Here is a 25,248-nt window from a genome sequence, read left to right on the forward strand (position 1 = left end):
CGGGGGAAGTGGTGGCGTATTGCATTTCTGATGGGAAATGAACACAAATAGGGTCTTCAGATCTGGTCACAAGAATGTTAATGATGGAATGGGAGGCTGGGATCAGGTGCTGATATTCACTGGTGGGCTTGTAGATAATAGTGTCTGCAGGCGGGCATGTATCTATCTAATGACTTATTTATCACTAACATTCAAATCTAATATTCAATAGCTTAAGATAATACAGATTTTTCACACACAAGCGGACATCCGTGCTTAATCAAATAGCTAATTTCCCAAATAAGTAATTACGTGGGTGACAGAGAGATCATTTCCATATTAGGGCTACTACTAAGAGAGTTAGTGCAGAGTGTTGATGGAGAGAAGGAAAAGAGGCAGCAGCTTACTTAAACTGTCCTCGTCCTCTGTGCTGCTGGTCCCTGGGCTTATGTACTTGAAGGGAGCGATCAATGCTGACAGCATACTGACTTTTTCTGGAGGAGAGAAAAGAGACACACAGAGTCAACAAGAGGGCAGCGGAGGAGATGTTTTGATAGTTTCATCGATTAAAGGCGAGGATCAGCGTTGGCCCAACACGGGGACAGAGACAAAACACAAATGAGCGGGAGTCTGCACCCAAAGACGTTTCTCTGTCGTCCCTGCAAGGACCACGATGCATACATGTCCACATAAGGAAGCAAACCCAAACCTATACACACAAATACACAGGGAAGATTTAAAATGCCTAAATAACAAACAAACAAACAAATGAAGTACAATACACATTGGGCCTCATGCAACATTCCTATTCTTTTAAAACTCTTAAAACATCTAACGCGCTGTATAAGAAGAAATGTGTGTTTCTTGCATGAGGCCCATTGTTTAACTTATTTTATGTTATGAGTCAGAATTAATTATAAAATATGTATTCAAATGACGATTATTTCACATTTATTTATTTATTTAGGTGATGACAGCTCGTTTCAGTACGAACACGAAGCTCCGTACATGGTTCCATCTCCGACCTGGACAGTTGATTTTATTTCGTAATGAACAATTGTTTTGATTATAGTGAGAAAATTCCTTCAGTTAGTTAAAAAAAAAAAGTTTAATGTTTTCCCACCTAATTATAACACAATAAATGCTTACAGGAAACGGAAATGCAAAGTATATCAATGTGTATTTATTTTGGCATTTTAAATCTCTCTCACACACACACACACACACACACACACACACACACACACACACACACACACACACACACACACACACACACACACACACAAATAAACTTCCTTTCTTTATCAGTGCCAACTTGTCAACAGTGGCTTTCTCCTGTTTCTCCCTGGGGCCTGCTGCTGTCCAGGTGTGCGTGTTGTTTACAGTATGAAGCCCTATTAGGGCCATCGCTTGGTCTGGTGCACTCCATGCAGCGTTGAGCAGAATTGACAGACCAGTCTGGCTCCTTAATTACACCCCCTCTCTCTTCCTAACACCAGCTAATGATCAATAAAAGAGAGGGGTAAGGGAGAGGCAACAAAAAAAAAAAAAAAAAAAAAAGGGGAGATAGCGGAGGTGGACAGAAGCAGGGGGAGGTGATTGAGAAGTGAAACGCAAGAGGAAGAAAATGAGGTAGAATGAGTTTATGTAGGTGTGTGGAAGGTTAGAGGGTGAGCCTGAGGTCAACACAGCCTCCGAGCTCCGTGCCTCCCTCCACCACAATCATAGAACAGGTTTAGGGCTTCGGGAGCAACAATTTCATGGAGCTAAATGCTGCATAAACGGAGACCACATTAATAAACATGTTTTGATAAGAGTGCAAGGTTGTGAATGAGCTGGGCTCCTGGTGCTCTCTCTCCCCGCAGCTCAACAGCACTAGAGGCGCTCAATGAGTCACTGACACACATGGATACACTCTAAACACTGAAGCGGGTGCTGTGCTAGTCCTTTTGGGCCAACATCACAATACAAGCCTTTCCATTTTGACCTAATTACAGACTAACACCCAACACAAGCAGCAATTTGGCCCTAAATGACTCCCTGGGCCAGCAGGGTCATTATCCAGACCATTTCCAAATCAGTCTATATTGTTTTAAAAGCCCCTAAAGCCCTATTTACAGGAAAAACATGGCTGTCTGGTGCGTTTACAAAAGTGGCACAATTAGAGGTGTTTGGTAGGGTTATTGGCGAGTACAGCATCTTATCTCTTCTTGCATTTGTAGTCAAAATGTAATCCAGCGTGAAAGACAAATGTTCACATCAAGCATGAATTAAGGCAATTAACACACAGGAGCCTATACTTTCACACGGTGCCCTGGATGCCTTTAATGTATATTGATAATCCTGTTTTGCTAAACCACCACCCACTCAACAGTGCCCACTGGGCAACAAGACACTGAAGCTCGGTGTGACCACATGCACACAGTAAAATCCATCGTGAGCATAAGCAAATGACTCCTTAGAGAATAAACTGAGGCTGTTAACACTCATATCTACAGGTTAAGAGCGAAAGTGGAGCAGTTTGATGTTTTAAAAGAAGAGAAGCAACATAAATCCTGCTCACCCTAAGACCTACCAAAGCAGGTTTTTACATCTGGTTTCCAGATATGAGATGGTTTATCATTTAATCTACGAACCAGCCAGATAAAAATGCTACTGTATGTACCACACTCTTTAGAAAGTAACATGAACAGTCCCCTAACTTTGCCTCTTGCTGCGAGGCATTATTTTTAATACCAGGTGTAAATGTAAAGGCCTGTGCATCAGATATTATTAACATATCCAGACACAGACCATATGTTAATACTACATGTGAATGGTGCGTAAAGGTGTACAGCCTACGCTAGCAGCTCTGAGGGTTAGGCAGTGCTTTGAGCTCGATTCTAACGTCAGCATGCTAAAATGCTCACACTGACAATGTTACCATGATGACTTTAAGCAGGTATAATGTTTAACATGTTCACAATTTTAGTTTGGCGCGTTAGCTTGCGAACATTTGCTAATTACCACTTAACACAAGTAATGGGTCGGGTCATTGATCATTAACAAAAGTATTGGACAAAGTTACATTTTAACCTGATGATGGCGCTAGATGAAAAGTTAAGTGCTGACCAAATATTTAATCAAAAGCCAACTATATAAAGGGAAAACTAAATCTATGCTGTTAGACACATCAATGGGCTGCATAAAAGCCTGAATAGACTTTTATTCTGTATTCAGAGCATTGTTATTTAGATGACAAAGTTCAGTCAGAAGAGCGATCCTGTATTGAGCTTTTCAGGGCTGCATCATTTACAGAGTAACAGAAAAAAACAATTCTTCTCAATTTCAATGGACCTCAGTTAATTTCAAATGTCTCAGGAAGTAGCTATTGAGTAGAAAATATCATCATGTTTTCAATAACTCTGACGCTGAATCAACTGTGCAGTGGTAAGCAGTGCGGATTAGAGGTCATCCTCGAAATGCCACCTCAGATCGTTTTTTGATAGGTTTATGAAGCGCCGGCACAAACACGCTTCACTCTGATTTACGAGTGAGCTGTGTATAACGTCAGAGGCAGTTTGTGTTAGTAGTTTACAGTATGTAGTGTGATTGATTTCCCAGAGAGATACAGCATACTTTCAGCCTTTTGAATGAAAACACACCTCACAGTCTGAAGATGTAGGATAATAACAGAGCTGAGAAGAGATTGTAATGTGTGGTTAATGTGTAAACATTAAAGTTGTTCTAGACCGTTATCAGCACACGAGCAGTCCTAAATACCGCCAATGAGTTTAGAAAGGACATTTGATAGGTTAAATGCAGAGTTCCTAGAATGAGTGGCTTCATTTAAACCCAAGACAATATTCATTCATTCATTATTTATTAATGTATGTTTTCATCACAGCGGTTTAATTGTATGCTTGGCTGTAGAGCACTTTCACATTTTGGCATGTGTAGCTGAACTACTGTACACTGACTACAAGTCTATGTAGGTTACTAGCAATTAATTGGAATTAATTAAATGGAAATGAACCAGTTTAAAACGGTCTTTGTCTTTTTCCTATAATTAGCACCAAATTACGTGGTTATATCCAGGAAGCGTCTAAATAAATTAGATAATTATTAAGAAAATACAGACCCATGAACTGAAGCCGAAAACACAATAACTATTTAATAAACTAACAGTACAGTACTATACAGTAGGTAGAAGTATTACAATTTGTGGGCACAATAAACCTCTCACTTTAAACTGGTTACTTTTAGGAGGTAGGATAGTGAGAACAAGAGGCAGAATCTAGACCAGAAAGAAAACATTCATATGTTTTCATATTATCAATTAATTGAGGATATTTATTACCTCCGCCAAAGGAGGTTGCTTTGTCGGTTTGTCAGCAGGATTATGGAAAACTACCGGCCCCGTTTTTATAAAACTTGGTTGAATGGTGTACGGGACAAAGTTGAAATGACCCCACCCAAATGACCTTACATGGGCAAATAAGGTACATTTACAATCTTCTCTGTTAAAGCCTCACTTCGAACCCAGCCAGGTGCAAGGTTCATCAAATGTACCACCAATCACCACCGCTGGTGTGGACATTGTTACCTTACATGCCCTTCACGGTATCTGTCACATATACCTTCTTACTCACCGGCCCGCCCGGATGGATGAGGCAATGCATGCCAATAGTTTCTGCTCGCTACGTCCTTCCCCTACTGCGCCAGGGCGCAGTCCGAGGAGACAACGCTTATTTGTTTCTACCGCACAAAGGCATAGAGGCAGAGGAAAGCCAGGTTAGATAGGGAGAGAGCCTTGGCAGATGGCCATACACTCCTGATAGTGACAACACTAGTGATGGTGTCCATTCACAATGAGCTGGAGAAGAGTGTGTGTCTCTCTCTCTCTGCACTTCCTGTATCAGTTCTGAGGAGAGGGTAATGAGCCCAATCAGATTTCCCCATGGCTCAGCATAACCAATGGGTCAGATGAGCGACCGGAGACACTTTTGAAACAGGCGCTGGGGGAAATCACTGACTCTCTCTCTCTCTCTCTCTCTTTCTCTCTCTCGCTCTCTCTCTCTCTCTCTCTCTCTCTCTCTGTTCACCACCTGCGCCTCTCTCTCCAGTCTCTATCTTTCTCCATGTCTTCCTGCAAGCCTCAGATTGAAAGCCACTGAGCCACTAAATGAGAGGCTGCATTGTTTCTCCACAACACTTCAAACCTGATTCCTGTCACTTCTCTCATCTTATCGCTGAGAAAAAAAGCAATGTATAAATAGACACAGACTTAAGAGGCCTCTCCACCTTTTGTCTGTATACTTGTGAACATGTACATCTGGGGCTTACATTAAAAAGTCCATGCATGCTATAATCTCTTCTTGCCATTATGCCACCTGTTATATTGAAGGAAAAACATGCAGAGACTGACTCATCATGGTGCTGGCATGTGGGAGGACGTAGAAAAAATAGCACTTGTTATATGGACAGTACATACGGTATGTGCAAACACAAACTACAAGGCACGTCTCTAAAATCCTGTTTTCTTGATTGGTTTGTGGACTGTGGTTTTGAAGTCTCGAGTTTGGTTATGTCGTCGCCATCTTGTTTTTTTCTGACACGAGAGATTATATTTTAATGTCTTGACCCTGTACAAAGTACAGTACGTTTTCAGTATCCTGATTAAAAAATGATATTTAATACTATACTATAATACTAGTGTTAATCTTTCTTCGACGTCACATTTTTTTATTTAACTCTATTTTATTACAAATACTACATCTGGGCCCTGCTGTCCTACACAATAAGATTTAGAAGAGCCTTTTGAATTTATACGTGGTGTTGGCAGCGAGGGCTACTTTACTTTGTGAAACACAGAATACAACTATGTATTCCACTGTGGAGTGTATAAGCAGAAGAATTCCAGTGGACATTGAATTGTTTAATCATACTGTGGCACAGGGGTAACTTTGATGCTACTTTCTCTCTTTCTTATTCCGTTTTTCCATTTTGACACAGAGTACACTCTATGCTCCCGAGAGGCGACTTGCCATGGCTGAGTGTCATTGAGGAACCTGCTCAGAGGGTGTGACGGCTGAGGATTGTCACAGAGGCCCTGCAGACGGTGCGATGGTACAGCGGGGCTTATGGCCGCACTGCCGCCTAACACCGCTCACATCTCCTCAAGCACTCACCTCTGAGAGCCTTACTTTCAATGCAGGGATAAGACTTCAGAATACTGTCATGATAAAAGCTTTTTGGTGTCATATCTCATACCTGAACTGTGCAAAAGCATGCAACAAAAAATATGAATTTTTCACTGCATGCTTTTTTTTTCTGCGTCCTTAAACAGAAAGTATGCTGTCTTTGGACAGCTTTGCGTTTGACTGCAAAAGCTTTTAGCGGCAAAATAGCAGCATCTGAACAATGGTACCTGAGAGTGCTGTAAATGCCTTTATGAAAAGAAGGAAGGCGAGGAAACACACAAGCAACATGTCATCCTAAAAGTGAATTTGTGCGGCCTGGAGATGGAGTAGGAATAAAAATATGCTAAATTAATCCTATATGCTGTTGCTCTCCTTCCCACGAATACCTTTTGGCAATTAAAAAGCAAACAGGCATGACTTTTCTTTTTCTTTAAGTTCTACACAGATCACGATCGCTACCTGATAAGTGGCAGATTTAATGCGCACTCGCTTCCCTCCTTAACAGAATATTAATGTAGGCTACCATCCATGAGAATGACTCATTTACAAGCATGCAGAGGAAGCTGAGGACTCAAACCTGGATGAGGTTTGTCGCCTCGCTCGTTTGATAACAAGAACTTGAGTGTATTTACAAGGCAGAGTGGGCGAGATAAGTCTGCGGTGTAATGACACTAAGCAGGTCAGGAATGCCTCTGCCTCTCAGTGTGTTGTTGCTCATCTCTCTCTTTCTGCCAGCTATACTTCCTCGTGCGGCCCCGCGCCGCACAGCGCTGTCATCTGCACCGATGCAAAGCAGAAATACCATTCTCTAGTTTGAATTGTGAAGGCTTGTTACTGCTCTCGACTTCCATCATCTTTGTGTGCTTAGAGCTGATCTTGCCCTGCCGGTGCACTCTGAACAGGGTAGTAAGCGCACAACCACGCTGACATGGTACTCAGACGGTGATATGACCCCGCGTGCAGTCTCCAATCTCAGAGTGTATGGGAGTCAATCGGTAGGTGTGAGGTTAGATAAAAAAATTGGCCGGTTCCTGTCACAGCCATGCAGTCAGCAACTCAAACAGCTGCTAGAACTGGAAACTGGAGAGGGAAGTTGTACGAGAGAAAAATATTTTTTTTGGAACTACAATCTATGTGTTTGGTCGGCGGAAAGACATTTAGTTTTCCCCATTTTTATTTTCCCTATATTTCGTTCTTTCACATTTAGAAGCCGGCTCGCCTGTTCCTCTACTCACGGTTTATTCACCTCTCCCTCTAATCATTCATTATTTCACCTGCATTCTGTCTTTTTCTGCTAAACAGCCTACGTCTCTTTTCATCAAGTAAACCTGCCAGCTTCAGTGTGATCTTCCCCCAGAAGTGTTTTATGCCTCACATTATGACACATATAATCAGGCTGGCTGTTTGCACTACTTTGTTCAGCACAAATTGCTGCACCGATGGTCGCGGCAAAGCACAGATGGGACGTGGACAGTTTTTCATCGGCTGTTCCATACCACAGAGCCCAACACATCTGGTATGCAGCGAGAAGCATCTTTGCACTAATTTGTTTGTCACTATACATTGAAGGGACTATCTGTCATCCTGCCATGCTTTGGTTGCGGCATGATGTTTGAAGAACATGGCTAGTCATAAGTTTCAGGCAGCCCGGCTGGCCGGCCACTTGGGACTCACTCACAGGAGCCATCTGACTGTTGGAATGAAGAGGAGATGGGAGGAAGAAATGTGGAAGAAGAAATGTGGAAGAAGAAGCAAAAAGAAAGTGTGTGTGTGTGTGTGTGTCAGTAAAATCCTTCTAAGGAATAACTCGGAGCGGAACGATGAGTGTTTATTTGTCAATGAATAAATTCTACTCCTCAAGACCCAAGCCGAGTTCCTGTGTCGTGCTCACGACCTGCCGATTAAAGTGACGGGGGTTAGCCCCGAAGTTCGCAACCACGATCACGCTAACCCGATCCCACAGAAATACGTGAAACGGCCACGAACGCATTACGTGGTGCTTAAGGTGGATTGACCTTTAAGGTAGAAAACCTATTCTTATTTTAGTGATAAGCCGCCCACCAGAGTTTTGCTCAGCACCCCCCTTTCCCCGATCGTCATTATGACAGGACTAAATTAAATGTCTGACAAAAGACATTACAATTACAAACATAATTTCCCTGGTGCTATTTGTGCTTTTTTTCCAACGTAATCTATGACCCTACAAAGTTAATGATGTGCTCCTTGGCCTTGAAAATACTATAACACTCATTTACTGCTGTAGTAGTAAACTGGTTAGCCGTAGATTCTAACAATTGCTACTTATATTGGGGCAGATGAGCACACTGTTGAATCTATTCCTTACATTTGTATGTGTTCTTTAGCTTTGTAAAGGCTACAAATAAAAACTAAAGCAGACCCCCCCCAAGCTGAATTATTGTTTGAAAATTGGTGTTTTTTACACGTGTTCCCGCCTCAGGTCCCTCAGTGTGTTTTTTCATGTCTTTCTACACAATCAAGAGTGAAAAAAAAAGAAGAGGAACGTGATGAATGCAATCTGACAGCTCATAATATCCCCTTTCCCATTCTATGCTCTACATTAAGTGTGATTTTAAGTCAATTAAAGAACTGTTTGATGTTGATGCATTCAGACTTGAAAATTAAGCACCAGTCTGCTAGTTTGTTGGTTGACAGCGTTGGTCTTTTTGTCCGTATTCACAGTCTCCTACATGCTACATAGCGTTGCTCCTTTTCAGGCTTTTGAAGATATACTGTATTTGTATCCAACATACAATAAAAACAGGGAGAAAGAGACTTGAAGCGGGACAGGAAAAGTGGGGCTTTGAGTGAAATGCAAATGGCTCAGTGCTTGCACAGAAATCTATTTTTCGGGGTGAGAAAAAAAAAAACACTTATCTGTCGACAAGCACTTTCCTTGGCTACTTAAGAATGACATTAATGTTGCAGCGAGGATGACAGTGTAGTAATACTGACTGTAAAGGGACTTGGGAAGCACTATCTTAGAGATATCAGTTTTACCTTTACTTAAATTGAAAAAGGGAAAAGATTCTGCATTTTCCTTCAAGCCCATTCTAGTCCTAAGTAACTTAAAAACATTTTCCAATTTGCCAAAAATTCTGAAAGCTGAAAACCACAGAAAGCGGTAGAGCAGGAAAATGTGATTTCCTGTAATTAAATAAACTGAATTTGTGAAGTCTGAAATGGAAGGTTTTTATCAATTGGTACAACCAGGAGACACAGTGTGTTCTCTGAACAGGGAGGCAGATGACTGGATTATTCACATTCATAAAGTATGTAGTATCTAAAATTCTAATTCAAAAACAAGGTATAAATCTCTCAAATGGTTAATTGTGCATTTAGAGGCCCCGCAGAGAAACCTGCAGCCTCTAAGTTCTGCTTGTGTGTTGCATTCAGGAGCACATCACTGTACAGCTGGTTTAATGCTCAGCTGGTTTACAAAAAAAAAAAATCAGAGCCATCCCATGACACGAATCGAGTCGAGCAGAACTAAAGAAGGCAGAAGATATATTTAGTCCTCAACAATTTCTGAGAGGTGTGCTGAATAATGCAGCGGTAGAATGTGGGCACACAGACACATTAAAAGGTTCTTGTTGTATTTCTTTGATTTGGTGCCACTGAGATGATGTTCTCTGTCCCTGTGTGGAGAAGCCCATATCTTCTCCATCACCATCTTTTTAAAGCTTTAATTCTCTCTGGCAGATAAGCAATGATATCCTATTGACCTGGAAAAGGGTCAATGGAAGGTCTTTGATTTACATTTTTATAGTGTGTTGCAATATAACATTGCAAGACCTTTTCCCCAATTCTAAATGATGCTGTAACGGCGTAACTTTATATTACAGACAATCAACAAATATATAAAAGCTAATAAAATATTAGGCCTGCAACTAATATAACGCCATTAACAACAATTTACTCTATAAAATGTCAGAAAATGGTGAAAAACATCTTTGACTATTTGAAAACAGCTGAAGGAGACATCTTTAAAATGCTTACTTTGTCTGAACAAAACAAATACGTATCCCTTTTAGTATCAAACTAGAACATAACCTTTATGTATGCCTGAAATGTCTCTCTCATAAAGTATGCGCTCATCCGACGCAGGATGAAGCGCTTCGGCTGCCGGCTGGACCTAATTTGACTCCCACTGAGCCTAATACATTAAATATGTATTTTTAAGATGTATTTTAAACTAAAATGTGTTATACAAATGTCTAATACCTTTAAGGAATGACTGTGTGTAACGTTAGGGAGCGTATGAGCGAGAAAGACGGAGAGGCTGTGTGTGACGGTGAGTATGAAGTTAGCAGTAACGTTACAGCTGAACATAGCGGAGCAGTGTGTGTACATCTTAGGTTATGTTGTGAATAAATGCTGTAGACCCAAGGTAAGTTCCCGTGTCGTGCTTGCCACCTGCTGATTAAAGTGAAAAGTTGAACGTTTTTAGTGTTACTTTGACTTTTTCCTCTGTCAGACGAACAACATGAATATCCTTATTTATTTCCTCTACATATTAATGGTGTTTTTAACATGTTATTTAACAACTAGCAACTATAGTTGATAATTAAGTAGTCGAACATTTGGATTTTGGGACAATTTACACTTCAGGACGATCAAAATAGTTTTTCAGGACAGTGGTGAGAAAAGTTTCCCTGTAGTTTGGATGTTCAAGCTTCACTTTGCAGAATGATGTGCAAAGTTTGACACTAAAGGGATGTTTGCACATTCATGTGCTGACGGAGTTAATCTCTTCTAACCTTTAATCTCAGTTTTAAATGTGTATATACGAGCCGGATTTTACTTGTTGAGAAGCCGGTCACGGACCAATATCCAACATACTGAGGAAGGGACAATGAAGTGAGACAACATGTGTCTAGTAGTTAAACTTTTAACCTCATGCAGGATGGATTGGAAGGTAAACCCACTCAAATGCAGCGGCATGAAAACAGTTTATCCCCCTATCAGGCGAACATAATACACGAGGAGTTCAATTCACAGTGTTATAGCAGGTAGCATCAAACTGAAGCAAGAGTCTTGAGCAGCAATCAGACCACATTTAAACTAAAGATTTAAAAAAAGAGATTATGAAGCCAAACATAGCAAGTCAATAGCCACATGGAAGTAAAACAGACTATTATTCTGAGGGGGCATCATAAAGTCTTATCCTAACTTCTCTAAAATCACTTCCATTCACGCATGCTTCCCGCCCCCCTATCACCTTCTGCGAGCCTCGAAGCCTGCACTACCTTCCCACCACGGCAGCAGTGGCTGAATGAATGATGAGTAATCGTGTAGGAGAGTGAGGTCATTATCGAGATGTGGAAGTTTGAATCGGCACACCGGAGACTTAATTTGTGCCGCATTCACGACTCCTTTTGACTTTGAAGTGTGCGGCACACCTGACTCTTAGGGGAGACTGTTTCTGCTCGTTTCCGCTTCGCCTTTTTGAAGCAGGCTGATCTATTTTTGAGGAGGACCTCCACAATACTTCCCTAAATGCTGGATGGAAGCAATAAGGGAAGTAAAATGTAGCGTGCGTGTGTGTAGAGACGTCTTGCCCACAGAGTTTCTCATTGCAGGCATGTGAGAGAACAAGCAAAAGAATGAGTGTTTTGTGTGCCCGCTGCATGCACTGCATGTGTGTACGCGAGTGTCTTGGTGAGATGGGGAGAGAAAATTTAAATATTTTAAGATATGTCATGATATATTTAAAACCACTTTTACCTCCCTACATACGGCAAATATAAGTATACACAATATTAATAAAATAGGAGTTTGAAGGTCTGTCTTGCTCTGAATGGCGGCCATATTGGCGGTGCTCAGCCTTCTGACTGCACAAAAGATTTAAATACTCTTTTTTATATCATTTAATTGTCCAAGGTTGCATCTTACCCAGCTAAACATCATCTATGGTCAGTGCTTGCTGTCAATCAAAGCTCAAATAGCATCCACCTGGCAGCAACATTCACTGCTTTAGGTGAGCTACAACTTTGAGTGTTTTGGAGTAGATCAACATTGTAAGTTTATCTTTTATGTAATTCAGGCTAAATTTGGAAACATTCAACACCATTAGTCTTGACTTTTACTTTCAGTGTTCTTCAATTGTCTTCCACCCACACTGAATCAACACCCTTTACTTCTGCGGTTGTTGAATCACCAGGAGAACTCCGTGACACTAGGCATGGTTGACACAATATAATCACAATATTATTAATATTTCCAATAGAGCTGACGTCAAACCCACTCGGCAGCTCTGCACTTGTCTCCATGCGTTCCTCCCTCAAATATCTGCTCTGAATCACTCTCTGCTTTCATTTTCTTTGATCTCAAGTGGATTTCTATGGGGATACCACACATTTAGTCATTTCAGGGTTGTGCTTGTTTGTGAACTGCAACAAAGACAGTGTTGTGATACCCTCCCTCATGTAATCATGTGAAAACAGATTTAAAAAAAAGGAACAACCCCCCCCCCCCACTAAAAAAGACCCACCTCAGAGGGAATGTACAAGTCTTCCAGAGTAAATAATGGGATCAGAGATGTTATCCGCTGTCTGTACAGGCAAAGCATTTTGCTTCTGGTGCATGACCTAAAACAGACAAGCCCATGAAATGCAACACCAGCTTAGTATTGCTCTAGCAGACTCTGATGCGTGGAAACAAATGGAGTTTGGCACTGCTACCCAACATAGCTGTGTATGATACAGTGTGTCCTAAATGCTCTCTGACAGTAATACAAGCCTTTGTCTGTTTAGATCCATACAGCGATACGGGTTGGAGGGAGAGAACGCGACTTCCTTTACAGCCCATGCTGTAAGTGTTGTGAGGCTTTGCTTTGTTTAAGGGTTTTTATCTGCATCTAAGGAAATGGAACTTCATATCCTGCATTGACTGTTCGCTAAACCCATCCCTCTAAAGCAGTCGGCCAATCATAGTTTAGTTTTCCTCCACATGTGGAATTGGTGCGCTATGGGCTATAGTATGAGCAATGTTGTGTACTTAAAGAGTTTGGAGTCTGGCGTCTTACCAAAAGACACAAAAGTAAAAGAGTAACACATGAACTAAACTGTGTTCACTGCTAGCACATGCGCTGTGTAGATCTTTTCCCACACTGGGAGGCCAATCATGGTTGTTATCAGAGTTTAAGCTAATGTTAGCATCTCTGTCAAGCTCCTTATTGGATTTGGGAAGTTTACACTCCCGCAGTGCAAGCAAACGTTACATAGATAGCCTTCGTTTGCGACACTGTTTCTTTATTTCCAAGTCTAGAAGACTTGATCATAGATCATCAATATATGAGGGTGTTGACTTTTTACCAGGGTCAAGCAGCTTTAGCCTCAGTCTTTTAGCATGATGATCACTGGCTAGTAATTTGAAGCCAGCTTTTGTCTACCTCTGTCTGAGATCAACAAACTGTTGAAAGATGGTAACTCTGATACTGTGGTCATTGTGAACTGCATTTGCCGTGCGAGAAAAAAACTGATTTCATGACAGTGTACCTATTTTTTATGGGTTTTTTAAGGCCATAACATTGGCGTTAGTAGTTGGTAAGACTCACAGATGTGGTTCAGAACGTTCAGAATTGTTACACAGACTAGTAAAAGCCGTTTAAAAAAAAAAAACCCATCGCAATCTAGAAACGTGATAATAAGTTGTGTAACTGAATTTATTTTACCGTTTTGAACACAAATAATAATAATGTCTTTTTTAGGTTTAGGCAACACCACTAGATGGTTAGGTTTAGGAGAAGATCGTGGTGTGGGTTAAAATAAGTACTATAGTAACGTGTTGATGTCACATATCGAGAACTTCTGTTTTGTCTTGTTTTTTCATTTCTCACTCAAGCATGCGCATCAATGAGCAAACCTACAAGTCTGTGTAGCAGCCCGCTTTCTGAGCCACATCTGTGAGGCTGTGTACCACCTATTATTGCCAATTTTATGGCCTGAAAACATTGGAACCGAGTGGACGGTAACTAAGGGGGACAGGGCTTAGTGAACCATAGCCATAGGTCTTCCTCAGAGCATTGTCTCACTGTGGCCAGCATCGGCAGGGTTTGTATCAGGAACGAACCACGTAGCTCACAAATGGTGTTTTCAAATCTTTCTGCCAAACAAAATGGAAAAGGTTAAAAGATAATTCCAATTATATTAATAACGATCATCAAGTCAATATCAAGTGTGAGACTTGTGACCAGTGTCCAGTAATCCCCGTTGTATTGCCTGCCTCCGTCTGTGTGCCTGCTTCTGTAAGCCTCTCTACCTGGCTGCCTGTCGCCCTGCCTGTCAGACAGACTATCTACCTATCAATCTGTGAGTGTGTCCGCCTGCGTGTGGTGATAAGGAGCCGTGGGTGTCTGTAGCCCTGACACCAGCTGATTTATGCCGGCCTCTCTCCCTTTAGGGGGCCGATTTGTGAGAAAATCCCCAACGAATCATGCTGACTTTGTGTGCGCGAGTGTGTGTATCCGTTTGTCTGGCTGTTTGCATGTTCGTGTGTGTTGTGCCAGGATCGTCTGTCAAAACAAAGATGACAGGGAGCTGTAACTCTTTTATTGCCATATTTCAACTCCTGTACAACACTCAAACCTGATTTAATATTTGAATTGCATTTTCAAAAACAATGCAAGGAGAATGTATTCATTTAGAGAAACATGTACGAGTCTCTGACCCCCGCCCATTTGGGTGAAATCAATATGCAATAAAAGATAAATGAGTAAAAGCATGATGCATCGCTAACTCGACTTGAAAGTTGATGACTTCCACCTAAAAACGAGGACGTGGTTTGATTTGTAGTAAATATTAATGTGAGAAACAGCATGAAATCTGTTTCTCAGTGTGTGTCTCTCTTTCATATTTTATTATTCAATCGATTTAGATGATTCTTGCTCAGCTTTACTCATTTGTTACAAATCTAGAAACTCTAAACACACAAACGAGCCTAAATATAAAATAACTTGTTTTTTTCAAATCGGAACTTTGTAGACAAAAGGTTTGCTAATCATCCATCTATCCCCTCATTATCTTGCCTGGCTTCGTTGTTACAGGTCAATATGCTAAAGAAGGGTAGAGTCACAATGATTTATACTCAGATCATGGATGGATATAATCCCTCTATATGTCATTCGTGAAGAATGGGAAAATGATTTAGGGGCCCCTCTGTGAGATGAGGAACGGGATATGGCTCTTTTTTAGGGTTCATTCCTCTTCTAAATGCTCAAGACTTATGCCTTAATACAGTTCAAAGTGCTATATCGGCTACACTTCTCTAAAACTAGACTTGCGAGAATATTCCCAAACCTAGGCCCTTTATATGACAGGTGCAAAGAGATAGCAGCAACCATCAACCATGTTGTAACTTTGTCCAAAACGTGCCCCTTTCTGGTCATCTTTTTTTTTGACTCCAAGACTATTTTTGGTAGCCTATATTGTCAGTTCCAGATGACTCCAATCTCCCTGCTCACTTACACAAGGTTATTACTATTTCATCTCTATTAGCTAGATGCTCAATTATATTTAAATGGAAGGATGTAACCCCTCCATCACGAAACCAATGGATCAATGATGTGATGCAAAAACATCAAGCTGCAAAAAATCGGATGCCCATAACTAAACTATCTGAGTAGTCTACCTGGCCTGGCACTACTATATGGACTTCTTATGGGGGATGTTTTTACTCATCCAAATATAGGGATACAAGGGTAGAGGCAGTTGTAAACTGCACAGATTGTAAAGGCCTTTAGGGTAGAATTGGTGATTTCAAGTTCAAAAATAAAATTGATTTGACTAGTGTACTGCTGAAAGGAGGGGACACTTGTTTACTCCTGAAAGTGACTGATTATTTTGGGTTAAGGGAAGTGTCCTCAGTCCACCCCGGCCGACCTGATGTGAACTAAGTTCTGTATCAATCTGTCATTTATCACAGGCTGACTGTCCTCTAAGTGGGTCTGCCCCCATTCGCCAAAAGCTACTCTCAGAAATCCAGAGCACTTAGGCTTCCAGATTGACTTGGATCAAGTGAGCTAACAGGGAAGTGAAGAGAGGCCTCTAGCTAAGGAATAGGTGGACACACTGGGTGGCATTCAGAGGCTGCCTTGGCCCTATGTTATTCAACACTCAATGACATTATCCCAACTCGGTTTTTTTTCTTATTTTACAGTATTGTCCCATGTTCATGGCAAGCAGCTGCCTGGAACGACACATAAGCGCCAGAATGAAACATGTCTCTGTACTGTTTTGGCTTAATATCAAATCTGTTGATAGAATGTATATTCAACACACCCAGAGCCTGTTTGCAGAGATAATTAAATTCTCAAAGGATGCGAGGAGACGCAACACGTAAATTAATTTGAGCTGCAGCAACAGACAGGATTTATGCGGCTTTGGCGGGAGCATTCACTTCCAGAACAAATAAATGGGATGTTTTTGAAATTAATTACTGTTCCAGTGTGCCATTAAAGAGTATCAGTTATCAGATGACTTTGAAATACACACTTGGCTCTTTTGATGTGTTAATGATGACAAAGTAAATCATACTCTCTGCCATGGAGGAGTTAGAGAGACAGGAGAAGAGGCAGAAATAGAATGAGAAAAGAGCAAAGAGCATCAATGAGTATAAAAAGAAGGGAAACAATTTAAAGTAATAAATGGCAGAGAGGAACAGTCCAAACTCATGAAATAATGTCTATTTTATATCAAACCCATTAATATGAATGTTATGGCCTTCATGGTTCAGACACTAATACATTTCTGTTCCTGTTTTTATCCCCCATACACCATCCCAGAGGGGTTCAAGTAAAGGTTCAGATCGAGCCTAAGGCTAGCTCAGGCTCCTCTCTAAAAAATACAAGCTTCATTCACTTCAAATGAAGCAACATGTCTCTGAATGTCGGCCAGAATTACAGCAGATATGACTGATTGTGTTTCAGTCTCTTTTCTGTTGGAATGTAGGGCAGGATTTAATAGTCCGAATGTTAATCCATGTCAAGGAAGGCAGAAAAGGCCCATTTGACATGGGCTAAGTTCCCTCTGTAATTAGAAAACCTCATTAAGTTCATTAAGTCATTTACTCTGTTAGGGGATTTGTTTTACATGCGCCGCCAACAGACTCAAGCCGCCGCTAACAGAATGTGGGCTAACTGTGGCTGAATCCAGTGAATGAAACAGTGTGGGAAGCATTTGAGGTGACAAAAAAACCTAAATGTTAAAAAGCATCTTAAATGTTTGGGAAAAGCTTAAAAAATGCAAAGTTCTGATGGTCGTGCTACAGTATTTTGCTATCATGACCAACTTTCTTGTCTTGCGAAGGGCTGCAGCTATCAGTCTAACAAGCACAAATGGGGAATATCCTAGTAGCACCATTTTGATGGGGAGTGATATCAATGTGACACATTCCTGAAAGGCTCTTTGTTTTTCTATTTATCAGAGGCCTTGAGCACACAGAGCGGGGAGGGGGGAGGGATACCTTGTGCGGCTTTGGACAGCGACACAGTAACAGATGACTAGATGCCACCGCCAGAGGCCCTCTGTTTTTTGTTTTTTTTCAGTTTTGGCTCCTGGACCCAATGATTCCAATTTGGGTGTCAGTGAGAGCAGAGATTCATCATTGGCTGGATTACTTAGTGGGCCGAGAGCAGAGGGCTATTCATCTCAGTAGCTGACACAACTCCGGCCAGAGAGACGCCAAGCTGCCAGCGCTACCACTGCTGCTGCAAAACTAAGTCCTAGAAACACACTTACGTGCACACAAGTACTCTCCATCACATATCTATGAAAAAGCATTGTCAGTTGGGTGCAGAAACTTGGAGTCAGAGAGTTCAAATATTTTTGTTCATCAGTAGCGAGGTTTCCATCCAAATGTATGGCAAATATGCGATATTTCAAGATGTTTTTCAATTTCTGCCGTTTCCACCCAGGTTTTTTTACGCGCAAATAAAAAATGTGCATAAAAAAGGCAGATTGAATGTATCTAAAAAGTTTTAAAGGTAAGGCGGATATTGTTCATTTGGGACAAAAACGTGCTAGCTGTTTCACTCTTTTTCCAGTCTTTATGATTAGCCACGGTATAGCTTCGCTTGATGAAATAATATAAAAGTGGTATCAAGCTTCTTATCTAATTCTCCACCCAAAATTTCCAAAATGTGGCACTATTCCTTTAAAATAAGATAAAAGGACGCTTCAAGTACATGCATGAGCTCACATATAAATGAAACGGCTATATATGGAAGATCAAACACTGCATGAAACTCTGTATGAAACTATACAGGGAACCCCCACTCCACAAACAGACTCATAGACACACACACCAACCCCCCAACCCTGTCAGGCCTAAACACCACTGTGTGCTGATAACACAGAAAAACAACTTGCTTCCCCGCAGGTGAAAAACAAGGTGGACATCGACATACTGTGCCTCACAGTGTGCTGCATTTACAATACACCTTTGTGGCATCAACATAAATCTGCAGTATGTGCTCGCCCCGGATACGCATGATTTAATGCCTTGGAATGAATGTCAGAGCCTATATTCATTTTAGGGGCAACAATAGAGTGAAACGCATATGCACAGGGGGAACAAAAGGAGTTACTTCAAAATGGTAAATGGGGCACCCCGAGGTAAAATAGAATATGTCTTGTAGTGGCACACTTAACTGTGGTCAGGAGGGGAAAAAAAGAAGAGAACAAAAGGCAAAGGGAACATGTTCTTTGAGCCATTCCAAGGGAGTACACGTTTGTGTATCTGCCTTCATACAAAAAACTAATCTTGCCTCTGTTTCTTTTATTTTGTCTTTGACACTGTCCATGGAGGTCCAGAAGCACTAAAGTGTTTCTCCAGACTTCATTTGGCTCCACTTTTACCACCACACATCGGACAACAAAGCAGTTTACATGTCATTTGTAGTCTTCACCGCCTGAGCGCGCGCGCACACACACACACACACACACACACACACACACACACACACACACACACACACACACACACACACACACACACACACAACTGTGTACTCCATAAGCTGTTTGACAACTCAGGGAAACAGACTTCAGAGTCATGCCCAGCCATCTGAAATACCACAACTAAATTATCAGCTATCACTGAGGATGGAGAAACACAGAGAGAGACACAGACGGAGAAAAGAGAGATTCCATCTAGAGTCCGCTTATTCTTGTGAGTCGCATCAAAAGGAAAAGTAATTAAGTCGTCTGAGGATGTTATTGGAAACGAGAATTCTATCAGTGAGGCTGTGGGCTTGTGATGCCTGCAGCTTATCCAGCCTGTGTGTGTGTCTATGTGTGTATTTCTCTGACTGACACGCCGCCGTGCAGTAGAAGATGAGACCTCTGTTGTGCGTTTGTAACAGGCGTAGCCAGCCGCTCCTCATTAACCTTTTGGGAGATAAGCCTGTTTTAAGTCCATGTTTGAACAGCCTGTGTGAAGTATCTCCCACTGATATGTGGCTAGCCAACCAACCAAACCATCCTTCCCTCCCCTTTCACATTCAATATTCCTCTTCCCTCACCTCCGCCAGATTACCAGAATTAAATTTCAATTTTAATCACAGGCCTGCAAATCTCCATAAATCTAGCACCTGAGCCACCCTTAATTACGGAACAAGCATTCTGGGGCGGCGCGCTGCCGTGCCCCGCTAACAAGGTTAAAAGGTGCAAAGTGTGTGTAATGGGAAGCAGAGGAACTCACTGAGCAATTGTTAACACCATGTTAGCTACTCCACTTCTTTCACTCTTGCCATGTTCTCTTCCTATTTTCTCAGCAAGCGAAATACACAGAGCACCTTGTTAGAGGCGCTAGGCTAGAAGTAATGTGATTTAGCTAAGTGGTGAATGTGGAGGTGCCAGATGTGTGTTTTGCAGTGGATGGTGCAGGCGGCGGTGATGGAGCAGACACACAGAGGCAAAGCTGTTACATTATCTGCTGCTCGCTGGACTGCTGCACACAGGAGCTGATAATTGGCAAAGAGGTGGAGTCGGTTTTCTGAAGGGACCTAGAATGTTTTTAGTTTTTTGGGAAATATATTAACAGTTAAGTAAATATTTAAATGGCAAAGATATATACAAAGTCATATAGTATAATCTACAGCAATCTTATGCTGCAGTTAGAGGAGTCTACCTGATGTTCCTATAATGAGGCTGCATACCCAGTCCCTGGAAAATATTACCAGAAAGTTATATTCATAAGGATTTCCATGAATTTAAACTCCATTTTTTATATTAGTGGTCAGCATATTACCTCTTTATATAGTTGTTGCCATTCCTCTCTAGTTTCAAAATGCTTACCTAAGCACCAGGGATTCACAGCACACTTTTAAAATGTGTTTCAACCAATCAAAATAATTTACATGTTACATGTGAATGGACCCATCTATCAATCCAGATGTATCCGTTCATGTGTGAAGCACACTCACATTTTAGTTTCAATATCAGACATGGTGTTAGCGTGATTTTACTAGAGAATGTGCAACGGTACAAAAGCACAATATATATATTTGTCCTCTGAAGATGCTAAATGCTCAAGAAAAGATATTGAGATTTACGATTAAAGCCTCCATTTGTTTCCCTTCTATTGAGGAAACAAGGTGATCGGTTGGATTCAGCCTATCGAGGGAATAATCAGTGAGTCTGCGCTGTCACAAAGAGAGTCTGAGAAACCAGTGAATCCCACATACGCTCAAGTCTTTGTTTCACAACGTGTAAGCCGCGGGGTGTGAATTAAAGCGGGACAATGTAATGCAGTCTATAATACAATTATGCGTGAGAGGACTGCATGTAGGAATTGCGAAAAGGGTTTTATGACAGGATTTTAGAAGTGCGAAAAAGCGACTTTAATTAAGCACTGGTGCATAATAGGAGTCTTTGGCATACAATTTCACACAGTTATCAATTAGATAATCATCTGTGAAAACGTTGGACATGAAAGACAACTCCATGATAACAGTATGATACACAAATGCAGCATCACAGTAATTATGCATGTCATTCATTTTGTGCAAAGTCTGTGCGGTTATTTTTTATTATCATTGCACCACGCATTGTGTCCCGACACAAACAGAAAGCTTAAAAACGGGCCTTTAAACGTGCTCTCTGTTTACAGTATTGTGACTATTTCTTTTCCTGTCTTACAAATAAATAAATAAAGAATTGGAAGCTGTTAGAAAGAGACTAATTTACACAAGTTTCATCCTGACAGCTGGCCGGCTAATACTGCATAGCCGCCTTGTTTTGTTTACACATTGGCTTGATTTTGATCACTGGTCTGCTCAGCTTTCCAGATGTCTTGCCCACATGTTTGTCTGCCATTTTTGTGAATGCAGACACCACGGTCACCAAACAAGCCTGCGCTACACTTCACGTTCCAGATGAAGTGCCTGTCTGTCTGGAAACATTTTTAGTTTTTTTTCCAGGATGTTTCATTTTCTTTAACAGATATGCACAGAGAATAATCAATATGATTCCAGCAGCAGTGAGCAGTGAGCGTGCACGTGCAGGTGTGTGTATATCTCGTGTGTGAGTTGTCAGATAGCGGAGGGGGAAGCAGCTGTTCTCCCTCCTGTCCCCTGCCACTGATTTAACATATGGCTAACCTTTTTGGAGATAGCGCCGCTGTTTACTTTCCTGCTCTGCACTGATAACATCCCAAATCATTACCCAAAACCTGTGTCACACTGAAGCTTTTAGAAACGGACTGAGCCACAGAAATTGGCACTACGCTGGTGTTTAAGAGAGGAAAACAAAGAGAGAGAGAGAGAGAGAGAGAGAGAGAGAGAGAGAGAGAGAGAGAGAGAGAGAGAGAGGCAGGTTGCTTTTGTTTTGGTCACCAGGAGAAAAGTTATGCCTCTGCATGTGCCAAATTGTCTTTAAATCTTTAAACTTAACAATTTCCATATTTTAAACATCTTGCAATTATTCAATGTTTCAAGCCTAAATGTTTCAAAACAGAGAAATTAATGAAAAAAGGGAACCAAACAGGAACAACTCTTTGAAATATGACAGTAAACATAATTTTTTTAGCTCAAGCTGCAGGTCATAAAAACATATGGCATAAAGTATTTTTTAAAATACCTATAAATACCTTGTTATAAGTATTTACCACATATGTTTTTACACTATGTCCCTTTAAAAGTGAATCGGGATCTAGTGGATTGTTTGTTGTGGCAAAACTTCAATGGAGTAACACACGTTACTAATGGCGAGGGACTCTTGCATCTCTGCTTCCTAACGACATTAAATGAATGGTCCACTTAGAATTAATGACTTCCTCACTGTGGACAAATTTGATTGTGTTAGGCTAACGACCAATCCTCAGCGAGAACCAGGCCAACATTCAAGTAGAGCTACGATTGGTTCTGCCGCTGTTTGAGACCTTTATTGACAGTCACACACACACACACACACACACACACACACACACACACACACACACACACACACACACAAAGGGGTGAGCGCACGCGCACCTTGAAATCAACACCTTCCCTCTGTTTCACAGTCAAGCAGGGGCAGCAAATTTGCACGTCTCCCCAGACAATATTATCTCATGTGCACAGACAAATCACCTCTTTGTTTTAAGGACACGAGTATTTCTCAAAAAAAATGCAAAAAGAAAAAAACACACACATTATAAAAATCCCTCCATAAATAGGAAAAAGAAAGCACTCAAAGAGAAGCTAAAGTGGCACTTATGGATACTGTTAGCGTTTTGCATGGGCAAAATAAATTCTCCTATTAAATGGGTCGGTCTCTCTCTCTCTCCCTCCCTCTCCCCCTCCCTCTCTCTCTCTCTCTCTCCGCAGAACAGATCAAATGAAGGTTACGCTGTCCTCTCTCATGGCCTACATCCTGATGCCAGAGCTAATTGCATAATTTGTTTCAGAATTAACAGCTAATAGCAGTCTCTTCTAGGCTCATGCCAGCCCCCTCCCTCCACATACTCACTTTCTATTTTTCCCCCAACTTCTCATCCCATTATGCCTTCAAATGCCGACGCTTTAGACAATATAGCAAAAAAATCATAATGGAGTAAATTACATTTAAAACCAAGGAGGCAGTCTAGTGATGAATTATAGGCCAATTCCCTCACTTGGCCCTTGCTTATTGAATCTAATTGCATTGTTAAAATCTGCAATGGATATTTCTAACTCAATGACAAGAAGACATAAAGAGCGTTTATGATGAAAGAATCTACTAAATTCTGAAAGACTCATGAGTTGCATTTTTGCCGTCAAACACACAAATGCACTCACGCTTCTCTGCAAGAGTGTTGATATTCTGATCAGCTGACATTTTCCCCAGAGTTGGGGACCCGCATTAAACAAGCCCACCTCCGTGCATGTGCAGGCAGGCCAGCCTGCTAACAGAAGACTGAGGATGCGAGAAGCAAAAACAAAAAAAGACAGATGAGCTGCTCCGAAGGTGGCCACTATAAGTCAATGCCCCCTCGCACCAGGCAATAACCTTCTCTCCTCTCCGTGTAATAACAGCCTGAATTTCAAAACTAAACCAAACAAACAGCGAGGGGAGCGAGGGAGAAGGAGGCAGGGGAGGGAGGGAGGGAGAGGGAGGGAGGGAGAGAGAGAGAGGGAGAGAGACCGCAAAACAAAGAGACTCTGGATTCAATCAATACTGAGATCCAGCTGTCAATCATTGGCTATATTAACTTGCGGTCGGAGGGTGTGAATGTTTTATCTGTTTATCCGTCCAAGACACATCAGCAACCGTGGCAACCATTACGTCCATCTTACAGCATGGAAATGGGGCTGCCAGGAATGCGAAGCAAATTGTGTTATTTGGCTGTGGTCAAGTTTCCGATCGCATTCGAGAAACAAATATTTCCCCAAGAAGTTGTTTCAATCAATAAATCTGGGAGCAGTGTTATTTTCCTGTGGCAGACTCTGCCTCCAGTGTGTGCGCCTTTTCTATAAAAAAAACATTCACGTCACTGAAAAGCTACAGTGCGACCTCTTCACATTTTTCAAATTAAAGGTCACTTTCACCTAAAACATTAAAACTGGTGATGCCATGGCAGGTAGTGAATGAGTTTACTCGCCTCCATCCGTCTGGAGAAAAAACAAAACATATTTGATTGCTAAGTCATAAGGGTCGCGGTAGTGAAATGTTAATATTTTCTCCTAATCACATGATTTGACCTGGGTAGCCAATGATCTGTATCTGGCTCTCGCTCGTTCCTGATGTACTACAGCTTGCAAAAAGAGCCCCAGGCACTAAAATCTTAATTAAGGTCCTTCCCAATGCGCAACCTTCAGACGACGTCGCTGAAACAAAAAGGGGGAGAAATAATAGAAAAGAAACACTTTTTTTCCCCTCTTTTACCATTTAGGAAATAACAGCAGCAGTTGAAAACTCTTCAAACCTTTGCCTGCATTTGGATTTTGATTGTAACCTCAGGTTGCCTTTTCTATTATGGTGGGAAATAATGTTACAAGGCACAGCACTAGTTTTAAATTGAAATTTGACAGGTCTACCAAGCAGAGATGTGAAAGGAAAAAATGAGACTCAATATTGCATATTCGCATAGCAGCTTCCTTTCTCTGCTTTTCATGTGAAAATAACTATTGTAAGCAATATCCTTCAGAGGAAAGCAGTCTTAAAAATGATACCAGTGAACACAGACGGTATCATAAGAGGAGCTGTTGTGACTGGGCGCCGTTTATCGTAGACCGTGTTGGAGCCAGGATTGTCTGGGAGAGCATCACGAGTCCTTTCCAAGGGGGACAATTAACAATACTGGGAAATCTGTACACCTGGTGAGTGATACAAATAATATCTTACATATTTGGGATATTATATTAAACGTATTTTTTTCAATTACGGTTAGAAAAACAACAACATTTTTTTAAGAAGTTATAAAATCATATGGATGAAAAACTGGATGAGAGAGTATTCCCCTTTCATCAGCACTCTTTAGCTAAAAGTAAACTACTTCAAAGATTACTGGGATACCTGAAATGACCTTTTTATTATTGTAATAAACAGCCAATGGTAATTTTGTATTTAGCGATGACTGTTGGAGTTTTTCACACATGGTTAAA

The 25,248-nt window shown here is 41.3% G+C and overlaps 1 protein-coding gene across 8 annotated transcripts in view; it reads right to left on the reverse strand.

Annotated features, from left to right (window-relative positions):
* Nucleotides 1-25,248, reverse strand: part of adarb2 (adenosine deaminase RNA specific B2 (inactive)) — a 210,574-nt gene that overhangs the window by 70,789 nt on the left and 114,537 nt on the right. For 4 of the 8 annotated variants that reach the window (XM_029457350.1, XM_029457351.1, XM_029457346.1 and 1 more), the window contains exon 2: nucleotides 387-476. In XM_029457350.1, the coding sequence (XP_029313210.1) occupies nucleotides 387-476 (90 nt within the window). The remainder of the gene's footprint in view (nucleotides 1-386; nucleotides 477-25,248) is intronic. The other 4 variants (XM_029457347.1, XM_029457352.1, XM_029457348.1 and 1 more) reach the window with 1 other exon arrangement.

This window comes from Cottoperca gobio, chromosome 20, assembly GCF_900634415.1.
Source record: "Cottoperca gobio chromosome 20, fCotGob3.1, whole genome shotgun sequence".
In the NCBI taxonomy this organism is placed as follows: Eukaryota; Metazoa; Chordata; class Actinopteri; order Perciformes; family Bovichtidae; genus Cottoperca; species Cottoperca gobio.